The sequence below is a fragment of the Mrakia frigida genome (genome assembly GCF_051309035.1).
Source record: "Mrakia frigida strain ATCC 22029 unplaced genomic scaffold BDY24scaffold_2, whole genome shotgun sequence".
Classification (NCBI taxonomy): Eukaryota; Fungi; Basidiomycota; class Tremellomycetes; order Cystofilobasidiales; family Mrakiaceae; genus Mrakia; species Mrakia frigida.
Genome location: NW_027481279.1, coordinates 944,360 through 957,680, shown reverse-complemented (window position 1 = coordinate 957,680; position 13,321 = coordinate 944,360). Strand labels below are relative to the sequence as shown.

The following is a 13,321-nucleotide window of genomic DNA, read 5'->3' as shown; positions in this document are numbered from 1 at the left end:
TTTTTTTGCTCCTAGACCAGATATCTATGAGTTGAACAGCACCTTTCCTTTGTTTCTTTCTTTGCTTTTTTTTTTCTGCTCCCTTTTCTGCTCCCGTTCTTCTTAAGTTCTTGGTCCAGAAAGGGGCAGGAGCTCGTGACCAGTTTTGCTGTTCGTTTGTGTATTTAGTGAACCCTTCTTCCTTCCTTCCTTTCTTCCTTCCAACCACATCCTTCTCTTCCCTTCAGTCTCTTTTTTTTCTCTCTCTTTTCCATTCTCTCTTTTCCATTCTCTCTCTCTCCTTTCTCTCTCTCTCTCCCTCGTCTTTGAAACGAAGGAAACGTTCTCAATCTCAACCGCGACCACTTCGTCATCTCCTCGTCGCTCAGGGTCGCCATCGACCTCATTTGCTTGGGACTGTTTCGACTTCCCTCCACGCGAGAGATTTCCTGATTCCCTTTCTCTTCCCTCCTCGGCCACGTCAGAAATCTCCCAAATAACGGGGAAAATTTCCGAGGCTGTCGAAGAGAGAAGGGAGAGGGGGAAGAGGAAATCCTCTGCCGTCGAAGGTAGTCCGAATAGTCCCAAGCAAATGAGGTCGAGAGGGATCAAGGCGTACCACTGCTGACGGTTGAGGTCGACAACGTTGGCTTCGTTTCGAACAACGACGAGGACCGACAAGCCGTCTAGAAGAAAGAAGAAGGAAGAGAAAGAAAAGAGAGACGAGAGGAGGTCAGCGGAGGGAAAGAGAAGGGGGGATGGGAAGGGAAGGGGAGCTCACAAAAGGCCCGGCCGACAACGTTGAGGATTTCAGAGGTAGTCAGTTTTGGAAGAATGATCCCAACATTGATACTCAGTAGATTTTCGACTCAGTGACCCCTTCTCTACCTTTTCGCACGCTCTGGGAGCCGGAAACAGTGAGACTTTTGCTCAACTCGTCGACGTGCTTTGAGAGTCGGAGACCGCTTGTCCATCAACAGCCGAAAGGAAACGAAACCCATACTGGCGGTCCAGTTCAGGGTAATTGATACAATGGAGCACAAAGGAAGCGAGCAAACGAGAGAGAAAGAGAAACCGACGAAGGAGACGCGCGACAGCTCTCAGCTCTCCCTTCCTTTCGATCAAACCATAAACGAAGAAAGCAAGCACAAGTAGTGGTCAATCAAAGGACTCTATATATAAACATAAGTACAACCTCTCTTCTCTCTCCCTCCTACCACCTTGCCGAATCCGCCTCCGCCTCTCCAAACAAACTCTCCTTCTGCACCCCAAACCCATCCTCCCCTTCCCCATCCTCTCCAGCCCCAACCAACGGCTCTCCTTCGTAGATCTCCGGCAGCCTCTCCTTCAACCACTTCTCCGCAAACCCGTTGATGGCCTCGAACTCCAGCAGGAACCCATCGTGTCCGTCGGGAGAGGGAATGACGACGAGTTGAGCGTGAGGGATGTGTTCAGCGATTTCCTTCTGTTCGGCGGTGGTGAAGAGACCGTCGGTGGCTACTCCGATGACGAGAGCGTGGGAAGGGAGGGTGGAGAGGGTTTGGGCTAGGGAGAGAGGGGTGGTGTCGGTTGGGAGGGTGAGAGGAGGAGAGGAGGAGGTGGGTGTGGTGGAAGGAAGACGAGGTCGAGCGAGGTCGTGGGTGTCCATTTTTCGAGTGAGGTGGATGTAGCAGTTGGCGTCGAAGCGGGAGGTGAACTGGCGAGAGGCGAAAGAAGGAGGGAAGGAAAGAAAAGAGAGTCAGAGATGGAGGTCGTGTGAGCTCGAGCTTCGAACGAAGACGAGTTTGAAGGAAGTGATTCGATCGAAAGAAACGAAAGAGAAACAAAAGAAATGAAGCTCACCTTGTCTCCCTGATATCTCAAGTACGACTGAGCAGTAAACACAGCAGGAGGACTGTGAGCTCTCGCCAAAGCTCCTCCTCCCGCTCCCGTCGTGCTTCCTCCTCTCCCAAAGTATCCCTTCTGCCCTCGATGTCCGTCGTTGTGCTGAGCGAACGCCTCCTCCGCTGGACTGCCTCCTCCACTAGTCTTCCCAGCCGAAGCCCTATCCGTTCCATCCCCTCCTCCAGCTCCCAAACTCCCTTGAGCTTTCCTCCCAAACCTCGTCTCGAAACTATCCCTGCTCCTGTACGTCAACAAAGCGGTCATCCTGGCAGCTGCTAGTCCGAACTTGGGCTGCTCGTCGTCCTCGTAGAATCCGTCCTTGTACGATGGGTCCGAGTAGATCGATTGACGTTGAGCTTCTCCCCACGAGATGCACCAGGCTGAGTGACGAGCGGAGGTAGCGAGAGGGAGGATGTTTCGAACGTAGCCAGGAGGAGTGTTGAGAGGCCATTCGAGGGTGGTCATTCCTCCCATGGATCCTCCGATGACGGCTGCGACCGAGGAGACTCCCAGCGAATCGAGAACGAGCTTGTGAATTCTGAGAGGAAAGAAAGCAAAGGGAAGGAGGTGAGGTTAGTTCGAGATCGCTTGAGCAGAAGGAGAAAGGAAGATAGGGAACGAACCGAACGTCGTCCCTCGCAGTGGTAAGAGGACACTCTGGTCCCCATGGAGATCCAGTATCGGGGTTGATGGTTACCTGTAATAAAGCACGACATCGACAGGGAAGGGAACCGAAGGAGGGGAAGGGGAGGGAAGATCGCGAAAAAGGGAGGTCAGCTTCGAGGCTCGTCGTTCTCGTCCCTTTCTCCCAAAAGAAGCATAGCAAGAAGAAAGATGTGTACTCACAGGTGACAAGCTACCATAAGGCGAGCCCATGACGTTTGCACAGAAGATGAAGTACCTCGTCGGGTCGAAGGCCTTCGATTTGCCCATGAGAGGCCCCCACCTTTATTCTCAAAACGAACAAGAACCCTGCATAGTGAGCTCTCACGTTTCTTTAGAAAGGATGGCGAAACCCTTCACCTTCCTCCTGATCTTTTCTCGACAGTGAAGAGGAGAGAAGGACGAAGAGGGAGGGAGGAAGGGAAAGGAGGGGAGGGAAGGGAAAGAGAGAGCTGAACGCACCAATCCTCGACGTCTGCACTTCCTGTGAGAGCGTGACAGATGACCATACAGTTGTCTCGGTTGGCGTTGAGCTTTCCCCAGGTCTTGTAGGCGACGGGAACGTCGTGAAGGGTGAGTCCAGATTCGAGGGTGAAGGAAGGAATCGAGACGATCGTTTGGGAAGAGATGAAGGAGGCGAAACGAGAAGTCGGAGCGACCGTCTTGTACGAGGAGGAGGGAGCTATATAAAAAAGAGCGAAGTCAGCGTGTGTACGGGGTTCACAGGAAGAAGAGCAAGCAGCGAACGAACCTGTTGTCGGCATGTTAGGAGGGGAGGGGAGAGATGTAGTTGAGGGGGAAGGAGGAGTCGCTCGAAATCGAGTCACTTTCATGAGTTGAAGGGAGAGGCTGTTTCGTTCTCCCTTCACCGCCATCCTCTTCGGGCTTTGACTTTTCCTGCTTTCTCTGTGAGTCTATACAGGCTGACGAAGAAGTGCGCGAAAAGTTGGGAGCTGTGAAGGACTTCCAGAGGCCGAGGACGGGTGGGTTCGGTTGCTTCCCTCAGCATCGAAGAGCTCACCATCTTCTCCTTCTTGTTCCTCCCTCTCAGTTTCGCTGCTACTTCGACCTTTGAACCTTCCTAAACACTGCCTCATAAGGTCTGATCCCATTGCTTTGTAAGCTCATTCGTCTGCTTCTCTTTGCCTGCTTCCTTCCATCGCTCGAGCTGGAGCTGACCTCCTCCCTCTTTCCTCCCCCTTCCCTTTAAGCCATCCAGCTCTGCCCGCTTCCTCGACCCTTCCAGCTCCTACGACATGCCAAAGGTTCGCGTTTGCTTCTCTTCCAGTATCAAATCAAACATAAAACTGACCTCAGGCCGACTGCTCCTTCGCTTCTCAGCCTTTTCCTCCCTTGTCGTGGGACGTGCTCTCCCTCATCTTCGAGCAGGTGGATCCCTCGACGCTCGCCGCTCTTGGAGGAGCTTCGTTCGACTTCCTGGAGGCTACTTCGCCTCTTCTTTACGGAAAAGAGGTGGCGATCACGTCGCCAGACGGGTTGAAGCAGTTGTTCTGCGAGAGAGAGGGAACGAAGGTGAGCTCACGTCCTTGCTGGCCTCGACCGTTCTTCACCACCGCTCACTCTTTCTTCCCTTCCTTCGTGTAGGACCAAACCACATCCAGAATCAATCCCCTCCTCTCCCTCTCCCAGATCCAAATCCTCTCTCTCGATTTCACCCAATCGGCGACCTCCTACATCGCCAGCGACTTCGTCCTTTCCTCCTCTCGCATCGACGGCGACGTACCCATCATCCCTCTCCAGACCCTCAATCTCACCCTCTTCTACGAGAGCTTCCACTTCATCAACAACTTCTACGACCGGACCCTGTTTCGCTGGCTCAACCCTTCCCGCTTCAACCTCACCGTCCCCAATCGCTCCGTATTTCAGTCGATTTGGTTCCTCGGGTGCCAACCTCTCTCTCACTGGAGTCGAAACATCGTCGTGGAACTGAATGGCGTCCTCCTCTGCAGCTATGTGAACGGTCAAACATATTTCGCTGGTCTCCCGCCTCCGTCGTTGGAGGATTCACCAGGACGCGTCGTTCGACTTCATCTGAAGGCACTACAACCTCCTTGGTCTCTTTCTAAGCTCGTTGAATCCTTGAGATCTACATCCCAGAAGTTTGTGCATGAGGACCAGATGCAGACGGGGTCGATACTGCTCGTTGTTGGGTCGGAGGAGGACAAGTTGGGGGTTGAGAGCGATATCGCTTTGTTCAAGCCGGCGAGTAGGAGGTCGAAGTTCAGGGTTGTTGTCGAGTAGACGAGTGAGTATTTTTTTTATCTCTTGCTCCTTCGTCTCTACTACACTGACCTTCATATCACTTTCTCTCGACAGCCATGGACTCAACCTCGAAATTCGACGCGTCGATCATCTCCTTTTCGCCTTCTCCCTCACCTTCTTTCTCAGCTTCAAATCCTTCGATCAGTAGACGGACTCATACCTACACTTCCTTTAGTTCACCTTATCGCACTCGAACATCTTTATCTCCTCGCTGAGCCTGCCCTGCTCTTCGTCGCGTTCCCCCACCTTTTTCCTCCTCGCTCCCCCTCTTCTTACGTCCTTCTTCTACCCGATCCCTCGATCCCGGTCTGTTCCCTACTTACGATACTCACGATTGATTTGTACCACGTCTTCTTCTCCATTTCTTTGATATCTCCATGGCGTTCCACTCGCCTCGAATCGAACGACGAGCCGTCGAGAGACTCGAGAGCGAGGACGAGGAATGTCTGCACTCTCGCTCGACTGATACAGGACCAGAGAAGAGGATCAGGTAGATATGGGTACAAAAGGGAAACTCAAAGGTATTGAAAAGTAAAAGAGGGGAAGCTACAACGAAACTGACGACGACGACGCGTCCGACTTTCGAACAGACTCGTTCCAAGCTCAAGCCTTCGCCCAAAGAGCCGAGAGAGCGAGCCACGACGTGATGGTTCTGTGTATCCCATACCAAAGCACAGTTTTTTCAATCAGCACTCACGTAAACGAGACAGGGACGAAGACGGCGCAAGCTCGAAAGAGAGAAAGAAGAGGAACGTCGACTTACCCAACAGCTCCCACCGTTCCATCCGAGAGATGCGTGTATCCCAAGTTGTTGGCGGGGATGAAGAAGTCCAACGAGTCGAGGAGAAGCTGGTTGTTCAAAGCTGTCTTTTGACTGTTTGGTCGAAAGGAGGGAAAACGGACGCGAACAAAACCGAAGAAGAAGGTCAGTCAAATGAGCTTTGAGTCGTCCCAAGGCTTCTGCACTGTCCTCGTTCGGAAGAGTAGACGCTCGGGTATCTCCTTCCTTCTTCGTCTGAGAGGAAACAAAGGCAAAGGACGAGCCAAAGCGACGAAGAGGGAGATGGTGAAACTCACGCGCTCAAAGCCTTGCTCTTCGTCCTGTCGCCCTCCGCCTTCTCATCCACCACCAAAGCCAACCTCTGAGCTTCCTTCCTGACCCTCACCAACCCAGCCATCCCAGAAACGACCGAGAGGACGATCCCCGAGAGCCAGAGTCGGTTGGAGATGGTTGCGGTTTGGGTGAGCTTCGCAGGAGGAAGGGAGAGGAACTTGATGGATTGGAGGTAGAGAACCATGTCCGTTGAGAGGTATCCACTGCGAGAACGAGTGAAGAGCAGAAGGAAAGGAGAAATATCAGCTCAAACGACGAGGACGAAGTCGGACAGACTCGGACGACCTCCTCTCGTCTCCCTCTCCTCTCCCTCCCTCTACTGAAGGAAGACTCACGCGTAAGCCACCTGCCTGCAAATCTGCACCAACCTCTCCACCTCAGCCGCTCCACTCGCTCCTCCACTCAATCCAACCTTGGGGCCTTGAGCAGAAAGCTTCACCGCCGACTGAACATGCTCCAAAGGCTTCCCGATCCTCAGACCCTTCCTCAAGATGCCCAAGCCTCCCTTGAGTCCGTCAAACTTGAGAGCGTCTTGTTTTCGACCGGATCGGAGAAGGTGGAAGGCGATGATTCGGGAGAAGTATTGGATCAAACGATAGGTCTGTAGGAACGACCGGCAAAGAGGGTGAGCAAGAGAGAGGGAGAGGGAGGAGAGGGAGGAGAGCAGGAGGGAAGCTGACCTTGTCACGACCGACGGTTGTGCTGAGAACCTTGAGAGCTTTGGTGAGTTGAGGGTGGAGGAGGAGATGAGCAGAGTAGAGAGCTAGTTGAGACATGGTTCTTGAGAGATTTGGTCAAAAGGGAGAGTGATGGTTGGTGAGAGAAAGAGAGAGGGAAGGAGGTGACCGGGGGTGAGCTTGCCGAGGAGAGGGAGCGTGTCAAGGGAGACGACGGGTCTTGAAGGACTTCATCGAGCTGAATGTCGTGAGCAGTGTTGATACATATGTCGATCTAAGAGAGATTACGAAAGGAACGAACGAGAAAAAATGCAAAGGAAGAAGCAAGAGAAAGCAAACCGAAATCGAGCTCATCATCAACGACCCAACCCTCCTCCCTCCCTCTCTTCCCTAGGACCAAATCCCTCCCTCCCCAGTCCTACCAGCTCCCTACCACAGTCCACCAGGACCCTTCCCCTTCTCGCCGCTCACTCCCTTGAGCGAGGGTGGTGGCTTCCCAGCGATGTTGTCCGACGACGCTCCCTCGAACCAGTCCGCTCCTCTCGCTGCTGCTGAGGCTGTTGATACGAGGAACTGACCTCCCCAGAGGTAAGCATCGCATACGGATTGTTGGTAGAAATCGTTGCCGAGAAGGTAGGTTTTGGGTCTGGGAGGAAGGAGGAGGAGGAGAGGAAGAGGAGGGAGGAGGAGGGAGAGCGTCAGTTGAGGTTGATGGAGCTTTGGGAGAACGAGGGAGGATGACAGGGAAATGGAGAGCTCGACTGAGTAGAAGGGTATATTCTAACGCTTTTATTGAGAAGCGTTTGATCTCGGAGAGTTTGGAAGGTCTGCAGCAGGCACTCGAGAGCTCAAGGTGAACGATGAGCTCGAGCCTCTCCTCCTTCCCACAGTCACACTACTAGAAACCCTCCTCGAGCGTTCCAAGTCCTCCGACATATTCTCCAGCCTGCCGTCTAGCAGCTGGCTCGTCCTGGAGCAGCTTCAAGCTCGTCAAGCGAGAACGAGCTCAAAAGAGGAAGTCGGGTGAGCTCAACCCCTCCCTTCCTTCCCTCTCCCTCTCTCCCTTCGCCTCCCTTCCAGCTCCCAACTCCTTCGAGAATCTCAGAGCCTAACTCTCCCCACTCTCCTAACCCCATCTTACATCAAGATAACGGCCAGAAGTCGAGATCCAGCTCACCTCAGACCCGTCTTTGCCTCGATGACCACGAAAGGAAGAGCAACAAGAGCTCCCGTGTAGGCGACCTTGGACACGATGCGGAAGGGGAGGAAGAGGAAACCGAACATGGTAGTTGGGAGGGGAGTGTAGAGAGGAGGCTGGAGGTGTTGAAGGGAGGGTTTAGGTGGGTTGGGGGCAGGTGATGGTCGTTGGGAGGAGAGACGAGACGGAGGTGGTTTCGATCAGGATGCCTCGATTCGCGTCGCTTCTGTTTTCGGCAGCGTCTGTTTTTCGACAAGACCAAATCCCTCAAGCCTCTACACAGCTGAGCTCAGAGTCAGAACTGATCAGACGATCAAGTTTGCCAGTTTTTCGCACTGATCGAGCTTGGATATGAGGGGCTGATGACCCGTCGGCCTCGTGCGAGCGACGTTTCGAGCGGCACGTTGACCTTTTCTTCCTCTAAACCCTCACCCTCCTCAACAAGATGGACTACGAGGCTCAATCTTATCTATCTGTCGTCTATGGAGCAGCTCAGGTAGGTGCTCATTTTAGTGTTCAAGCAGGAGGGAAAGAGGGCAGGAGAAGAAGAGACGCAGAGCGCTGACCTTGGCCTTTCCCTCCCCTCCTCCCTCCTCCTTCCTTTCCTTTCTCTCTTCACAAGGCCATCCTGGCTGTAGTTCTCGTTATCGTCATCGGATACATCGCATCTGGAACTAGAATCTTTGGTGGTCCAGAGACTTCGATCGTGAGTGTTCCTCTCGATCTCGCAGGAAAGAAGAGCAACCAGAGGGCTGAACAGAAGAGACGATTGGTTCGGATGGACAGGCTCTTCGACGAATCGCTTCTACACTTCTTCTCCCTGCTCTGGTTGTATCAGTCGTGGGATCAGAGACTTCCTTGGAATCTATTATGTCTTGTACGTACTCACGTTTCATATCTGCGTTTCTTTAGCTCGCTGACAGAGCGCTCTTTCCTCGCCTTCCCTCGTTCAGATTGGCCCATCCTCGCTTTCACCGCCATTTCCCATCTTCTCTCCCTCTCTGTGTCCTACCTCTTCTTCTACAGACTCTTCGGGTTGCCAGGATGGATCATCCCTACTCTTTCCTTCAACAAGTAGGTCTCTTCTCTTCGCGCTTTCCTTCCCCAACCAAACCTCGTCTGAGCTCGCAGCGGCTGACATCTCCCCCTCCCTCGTCTTTCTTTGGTACCAGTTTGACCTCCTTCCCCCTCCTTATCCTCGCCGGACTCGCTCAAACTCCAGGAATCCTGAACCACCTCTTCCAAACCGAGGTCGATCTCACTTCAGAGCTCGTCCGAAGAGGTTCGAACTACATCTTGCTCAACGCGTTTGTTTCCGAGGTTCTTCGGTGAGTCTTGTGCTTTTTCTACGCTCTTCATCCATCCTTTAGAGCCGCTCTCTCGGAGTGGTAGCTGAAAAGGAACTGACCTGGAATCTACTTCGTTTGTACTCGCTCAGAATCTCGCTCTCCCCTCTCCTGCCCAAACCAACCCAACCCCTCTACCTTCCCCTCGCCTCGGACGAGGCAGACGACGAATCTCCTCACCCTCCTACTCCAGGAGTCGCTGCTGCTCCCGCCGATCTCGAAAACTCACCATCGGACGAACGATCTCCTCTCCTCGCTGGATCCGCAACCATCGTCAAAGCTCACCCTTCTTCCTCCCCGGCCTCAGTCAAGCAGGGAGGGTTCTGGAGCTACTTCAACCCCTTGATCGTCTCTACCGTTGTTGCCCTGCTTCTTGCGTTGGTACCTGGCGTTCAGAGCCGTGTGTTTGGGAGGGACGGAGGGCCATCGGTCGAGGGAGGGGAGAGGGTGAGAGGTTTGATTGGTGGGACGCTGGGGACGACTGTTGGTTGGTTGGGTGGAGGATTTGCTGTGCTGGAGCTTTTGGGAGGTGGCGGAGGGCTGAGGTTTAGGGATATGTGAGTCCTTCTTCCGCTTTGGCGTCCTAAAGTGAGGGACGAAGATGAGGAGTTTGACGCGTCGTTTTTTTTCCTCTTTCTTCCCAAAGCTATGGAAAGGACGTCAAGACCTTGGGAGTCGTCCTTTCTATCGTCTTCTGGAGGTTCGCCGCTTTGCCTGCTGTGGGTTTTCTTTCGTCCTTCTTTCAGCTTCTAATTGAACTCGAACTGACGCGCTTTTTTAGTTGATCTCCACCCTCCTCTGGGGAGCTCGACACCTTTCGCCTCGAATCTTCTCTGATGATCCAGTCCTCGTTCGTCCCGTTCTCTCCTTACTCTCTTTTCACACCTCAACCAACTCTGACCTCTCCCCTTCTTCAACAGGGCTTCATCCTAATCCTCGTGACCCTCACCCCCCCTCTCCTCCCCAACTCCTCCTCTGCTCTCTTCCTCACAACCCACCAAACCCTCTCCCTCCTCCAAACCTACCTCCTCGCTCCCTTCCTCCTCGCTTTCCCCCTCGCGGCTGGAATCGCCGTCGCCGGAACGGGAGTCGTTTTCGAGAGCAAGATCGATTGGAAGAACGCGTTGAAGAGCGCGGCGGGAGGTGGAGTGGCTGGAGCGTTGGCGATGATTATTCAGGTGTTGACACTGATGCCTTTGAGGACTGTGAGTGTTCGGTTCCGTTGGGACGTGTTCGGAGGAGAGAAGGAAGGGGAGGAGGAACTGACCGACGCGTTTCCTCTTTCTTTGCATGATCAGATCATGAACTACCGTTCGTCCCTCTCTCTGCATCACAACGAGCTGTCACATCGACTAATCGTTCTACCACCCTTGTTTTATCCCAGAATACCGGTTCGGAGGCTCCCTCAAAGCCGCGTTCAACTTCCTCAAGAACGATGGAGGATTCCGTCGGTACTACGCTGGTCTCGGAGCTGCTCTCTTCCAGGGACCTCTTTCTCGATTCGGAGATACTGCTGTGCGTACTTTAGATTTATGTTTCAACTCCTGTTCACCCGTTCTTCGATGCTCGTCTCTCCGAAACTGACCTGCGTTTCGTTCGTCCTTTCTTCCTCCAGGCCAACGCTGGTATCCTCGCACTTCTCGAGTCCGTCGACCTCCCCGTACTCGTCAAGACCATCGGCGCTTCTGCTGCTTCGGCTTGCTTCAGAATGACGCTCACTCCTATCGACGCGTTGAAGGTACCGACTTTCTTTCGCGTCGTCTCTTCTTCGATTCGAAGACGCGTCGTGCTGACTCGTCGTTATCCTCTTTCGTCCAGACTACCCAACAAACTCAAGGAGGAGTAGCTGGACTTCGGCTTCTTCGAGCTCGAGTTGCGGATCAGGGAGTCGCTTCGTTGTGGTTCGTCTTTTCCCTCCCTCTTCTCGCTTTGCGAAGCTTCATCGCTGATGATCCTCCCTGCTCTTCTCTAGGTACGGAGCCATCGCCACCGCTGCTGCTACTTTCGTCGGACACTACCCTTGGTTCGCCACGTACAACTGGCTTTCCGAGGTCTTGCCTCCTCCTCACAATGTTATTCAGAAGCTCGGAGTGCGTTTCGAGTTCTTCTTCCGTCTCCTGTCTTTCGGTTTCTTGACTGACCTTCTCGCCCTCCGATTCTCTTCTACCCGCAGCGACAAGCTCTCATTGGATTCTCAGCCTCGGTCGTCTCTGGTTCGTCTCCTCTCGAACTTTCTCGATTCTGCTCGACGCGTCGTTCTGATCATTTCTCCTCTTCCTCCCTTCGTTGCATAGACACTTCCTCCAACTCCCTCCGAGTCCTCAAGACATACAGGCAGGTCAACGAGGGTGACATCTCTTATGGTTCGTTGCTATCCTCGTGTTTCTTCTTTCCTGGAACCCCACTGACCTCGTTTGCTCTCATTCTTTCTCTCAGTCGCTGCCGCCAAAGAGATCATTGCTCGAGATGGTGTGCTCGGTCTCTTCGGACGAGGTCTTTCGACTAGGATTTTGTGAGTTTCCCCTCGCATTCCCACCGAAAGGACGACGCGTCGACTGACTTTCTTTGGCTCCGTTTCCGTCTCGCCTCGCAGAACCAACGGACTTCAGGGTCTGCTCTTTTCGATACTCTGGAAGCTCATTGCCGAGGCGTAAGTCTAGATTCTCTCTTCGACTTTGATACCGTAGCTGACGAGCTTTTTCTGCGTCCCTCAGCATCGCCGGCAAGCAGTAAGGTCGCTCGACGTCTCGACCCGTCTCGTTCTCGCCTCATCATCTCCCCCTTCGCAAGGTCGTTTCCTAGATCTGGGTTCCAACTATATATAGATAAGACGGTTCTAGATAGGTTATACTATGGAGAAACGAGGCGAAAATCAAGGAGAGAGTCGGTTGATGTTCCAAACGGCTCCATCAGCAGCAGGCGTCTTGTTTCGAAGGTATCTGAATCGATCGTGAAGTCTGGAAGGTTGACCTGACCAGAACTCCACCTCGCTGCGACCACCAAGAGTAGGAATCAGCAAAGGATAGACAGGAGGAAGCAAGAGAACGAGCGTTCGAGGGACTCACTCTGGAATGATCCTCCATCCTCCCCAGTTCTCTGGACAGTCCACCTTCCCGTCCGGATCCGTTCCAAACCTCTGCTCAATCTCCTTCACCCTCTCCTCCAACGTATGCTCTCCGATCACCGTGCTCTGCTCACTAGCCCAAGCTCCCAACCTGCTTCCTCGAGGACGAGACTGGAAGTAGGCGTCCGATTCCGCTCGAGTGAGCTTCTCTGCCCTTCCGACGACTCGAACCTGTCGAGAGGTTTCCCGCCAGTAGAAGGCGAGGGAGGCGTTGGGGTTGGCGGCGAGTTCGAGGGATTTACGAGAGGAGTAGTTGGTGAAGAAGAGGAAACCGGTAGGATCGACCTCTGAAGGGTAAAGGGGAAGGGCAAGGAAGAAGGAAGGGAGGGGAGGGAGGCGGTCAGCTTTCAGAGTTTGGGAAGGAGAGAAGAGGGAAGGGGAAGAGATCAAAGGAAGATTTTAAGCATGGGAGGGTTTCTTCGCCTTCCCAAAGCTATAGAGAGCCTCTGGGGAGCTTTTCCAGCAGTCCGATCTGCTCAAAGCGAGCTCGAACGAGCGAAGGAAGGAAACGAAAGAACCGCCCAAAGCTCACCTTTCAACAGCACCACTCTCGAACTAGGGACTCCCTCCTTCGTAGCAGTTCCAAGAGTCATAGCCTCAGGTTCGTGAACCTTGGGAGTGCCTTCCTCCTCTCCAGCAGCGACGGGGTCCAAAGCTCCAGAGAGCCACTTGTTGAACTGGACGAGAGGAGATGGATCGAGGGAGGTTGGGAGGAGTCGAGGAGTCTTGTACTGGTTGTGGGAGAGGATCTTCAAAGCTGCTGAGGCTCCGGTGTTGGTTATGGATGAGGACATGAGGTTGAGATGAGGGGGGTTGAACTGGGTTTGGGTGTAAAGTCGATGGTGATCGTTGGGAGAGACGAAGGAGGGGAGGGGAAGGGCTGAACTCTCGATTTCGGAGTCTGGCGAAGGGTTGAGAAGGACTTGGTGTTTTTCTGGCCCGTCATGACTCGACTGAAGTCTCTTTCGTGAAAGGAAAGGCTTCCAGGATCTCGGGTTTACCGGTCGAGATTCCTGATGCTGGAGGTGAATGGAAAGGAGGTGCGATGCTCGG

The 13,321-nt window shown here is 53.5% G+C and overlaps 6 protein-coding genes across 6 annotated transcripts; 2 read left to right on the top strand and 4 right to left on the bottom strand.

Moving 5' to 3' along the window:
* Positions 1-1,113: 1,113 nt before the first annotated feature.
* Positions 1,114-3,365, bottom strand: MET2 (homoserine O-acetyltransferase). Its single transcript, XM_076638579.1, has 6 exons — positions 3,278-3,365; positions 2,989-3,208; positions 2,710-2,809; positions 2,487-2,560; positions 1,822-2,401; positions 1,114-1,675 (listed from the first exon to the last, which is right to left on the bottom strand). Exons 1-6 carry the CDS (start codon positions 3,357-3,359, stop codon positions 1,193-1,195), a joined length of 1,539 nt encoding a protein of 512 aa, XP_076500842.1. The 5' UTR covers positions 3,360-3,365; the 3' UTR covers positions 1,114-1,192.
* Positions 3,366-3,545: 180 nt separating this feature from the next.
* On the top strand, positions 3,546-5,196 carry BDY24DRAFT_99277 (uncharacterized protein). Its single transcript, XM_076645284.1, has 5 exons — positions 3,546-3,644; positions 3,738-3,791; positions 3,868-4,059; positions 4,132-4,792; positions 4,864-5,196. Exons 2-4 carry the CDS (start codon positions 3,783-3,785, stop codon positions 4,786-4,788), a joined length of 858 nt encoding a protein of 285 aa, XP_076500841.1. The 5' UTR covers positions 3,546-3,644; positions 3,738-3,782; the 3' UTR covers positions 4,789-4,792; positions 4,864-5,196.
* A 372-nt stretch (positions 5,197-5,568) lies between these two features.
* On the bottom strand, positions 5,569-6,699 carry PEX11 (Pex11p; the record flags this gene model as incomplete). The annotated part of the gene is made up of 4 exons (XM_076637207.1): positions 5,569-5,683; positions 5,887-6,126; positions 6,259-6,524; positions 6,604-6,699. 4 exons carry the CDS (start codon positions 6,697-6,699, stop codon positions 5,569-5,571), a joined length of 717 nt encoding a protein of 238 aa, XP_076500840.1.
* Positions 6,700-6,843: 144 nt separating this feature from the next.
* Positions 6,844-8,012, bottom strand: BDY24DRAFT_375712 (uncharacterized protein). The gene is made up of 2 exons (XM_076638578.1): positions 7,778-8,012; positions 6,844-7,246 (listed from the first exon to the last, which is right to left on the bottom strand). The coding sequence occupies exons 1-2, from the start codon at positions 7,882-7,884 to the stop codon at positions 7,030-7,032; spliced, it is 324 nt and encodes a 107-aa protein (XP_076500839.1). The 5' UTR covers positions 7,885-8,012; the 3' UTR covers positions 6,844-7,029.
* Positions 8,013-8,221: 209 nt separating this feature from the next.
* On the top strand, positions 8,222-11,944 carry BDY24DRAFT_375708 (mitochondrial carrier domain-containing protein). The gene is made up of 18 exons (XM_076638577.1): positions 8,222-8,294; positions 8,421-8,504; positions 8,585-8,675; positions 8,752-8,872; positions 8,971-9,126; positions 9,237-9,701; positions 9,791-9,863; positions 9,926-9,994; positions 10,065-10,349; positions 10,443-10,455; positions 10,529-10,659; positions 10,760-10,882; positions 10,963-11,045; positions 11,117-11,234; positions 11,318-11,507; positions 11,581-11,656; positions 11,738-11,794; positions 11,859-11,944. The coding sequence occupies exons 1-18, from the start codon at positions 8,244-8,246 to the stop codon at positions 11,875-11,877; spliced, it is 2,205 nt and encodes a 734-aa protein (XP_076500838.1). The 5' UTR covers positions 8,222-8,243; the 3' UTR covers positions 11,878-11,944.
* PDX3 (pyridoxamine-phosphate oxidase PDX3) lies at positions 11,945-13,116 on the bottom strand. The gene is made up of 3 exons (XM_076638576.1): positions 12,801-13,116; positions 12,210-12,555; positions 11,945-12,134 (listed from the first exon to the last, which is right to left on the bottom strand). The coding sequence occupies exons 1-3, from the start codon at positions 13,060-13,062 to the stop codon at positions 12,017-12,019; spliced, it is 726 nt and encodes a 241-aa protein (XP_076500837.1). The 5' UTR covers positions 13,063-13,116; the 3' UTR covers positions 11,945-12,016.
* Positions 13,117-13,321: the final 205 nt, after the last annotated feature.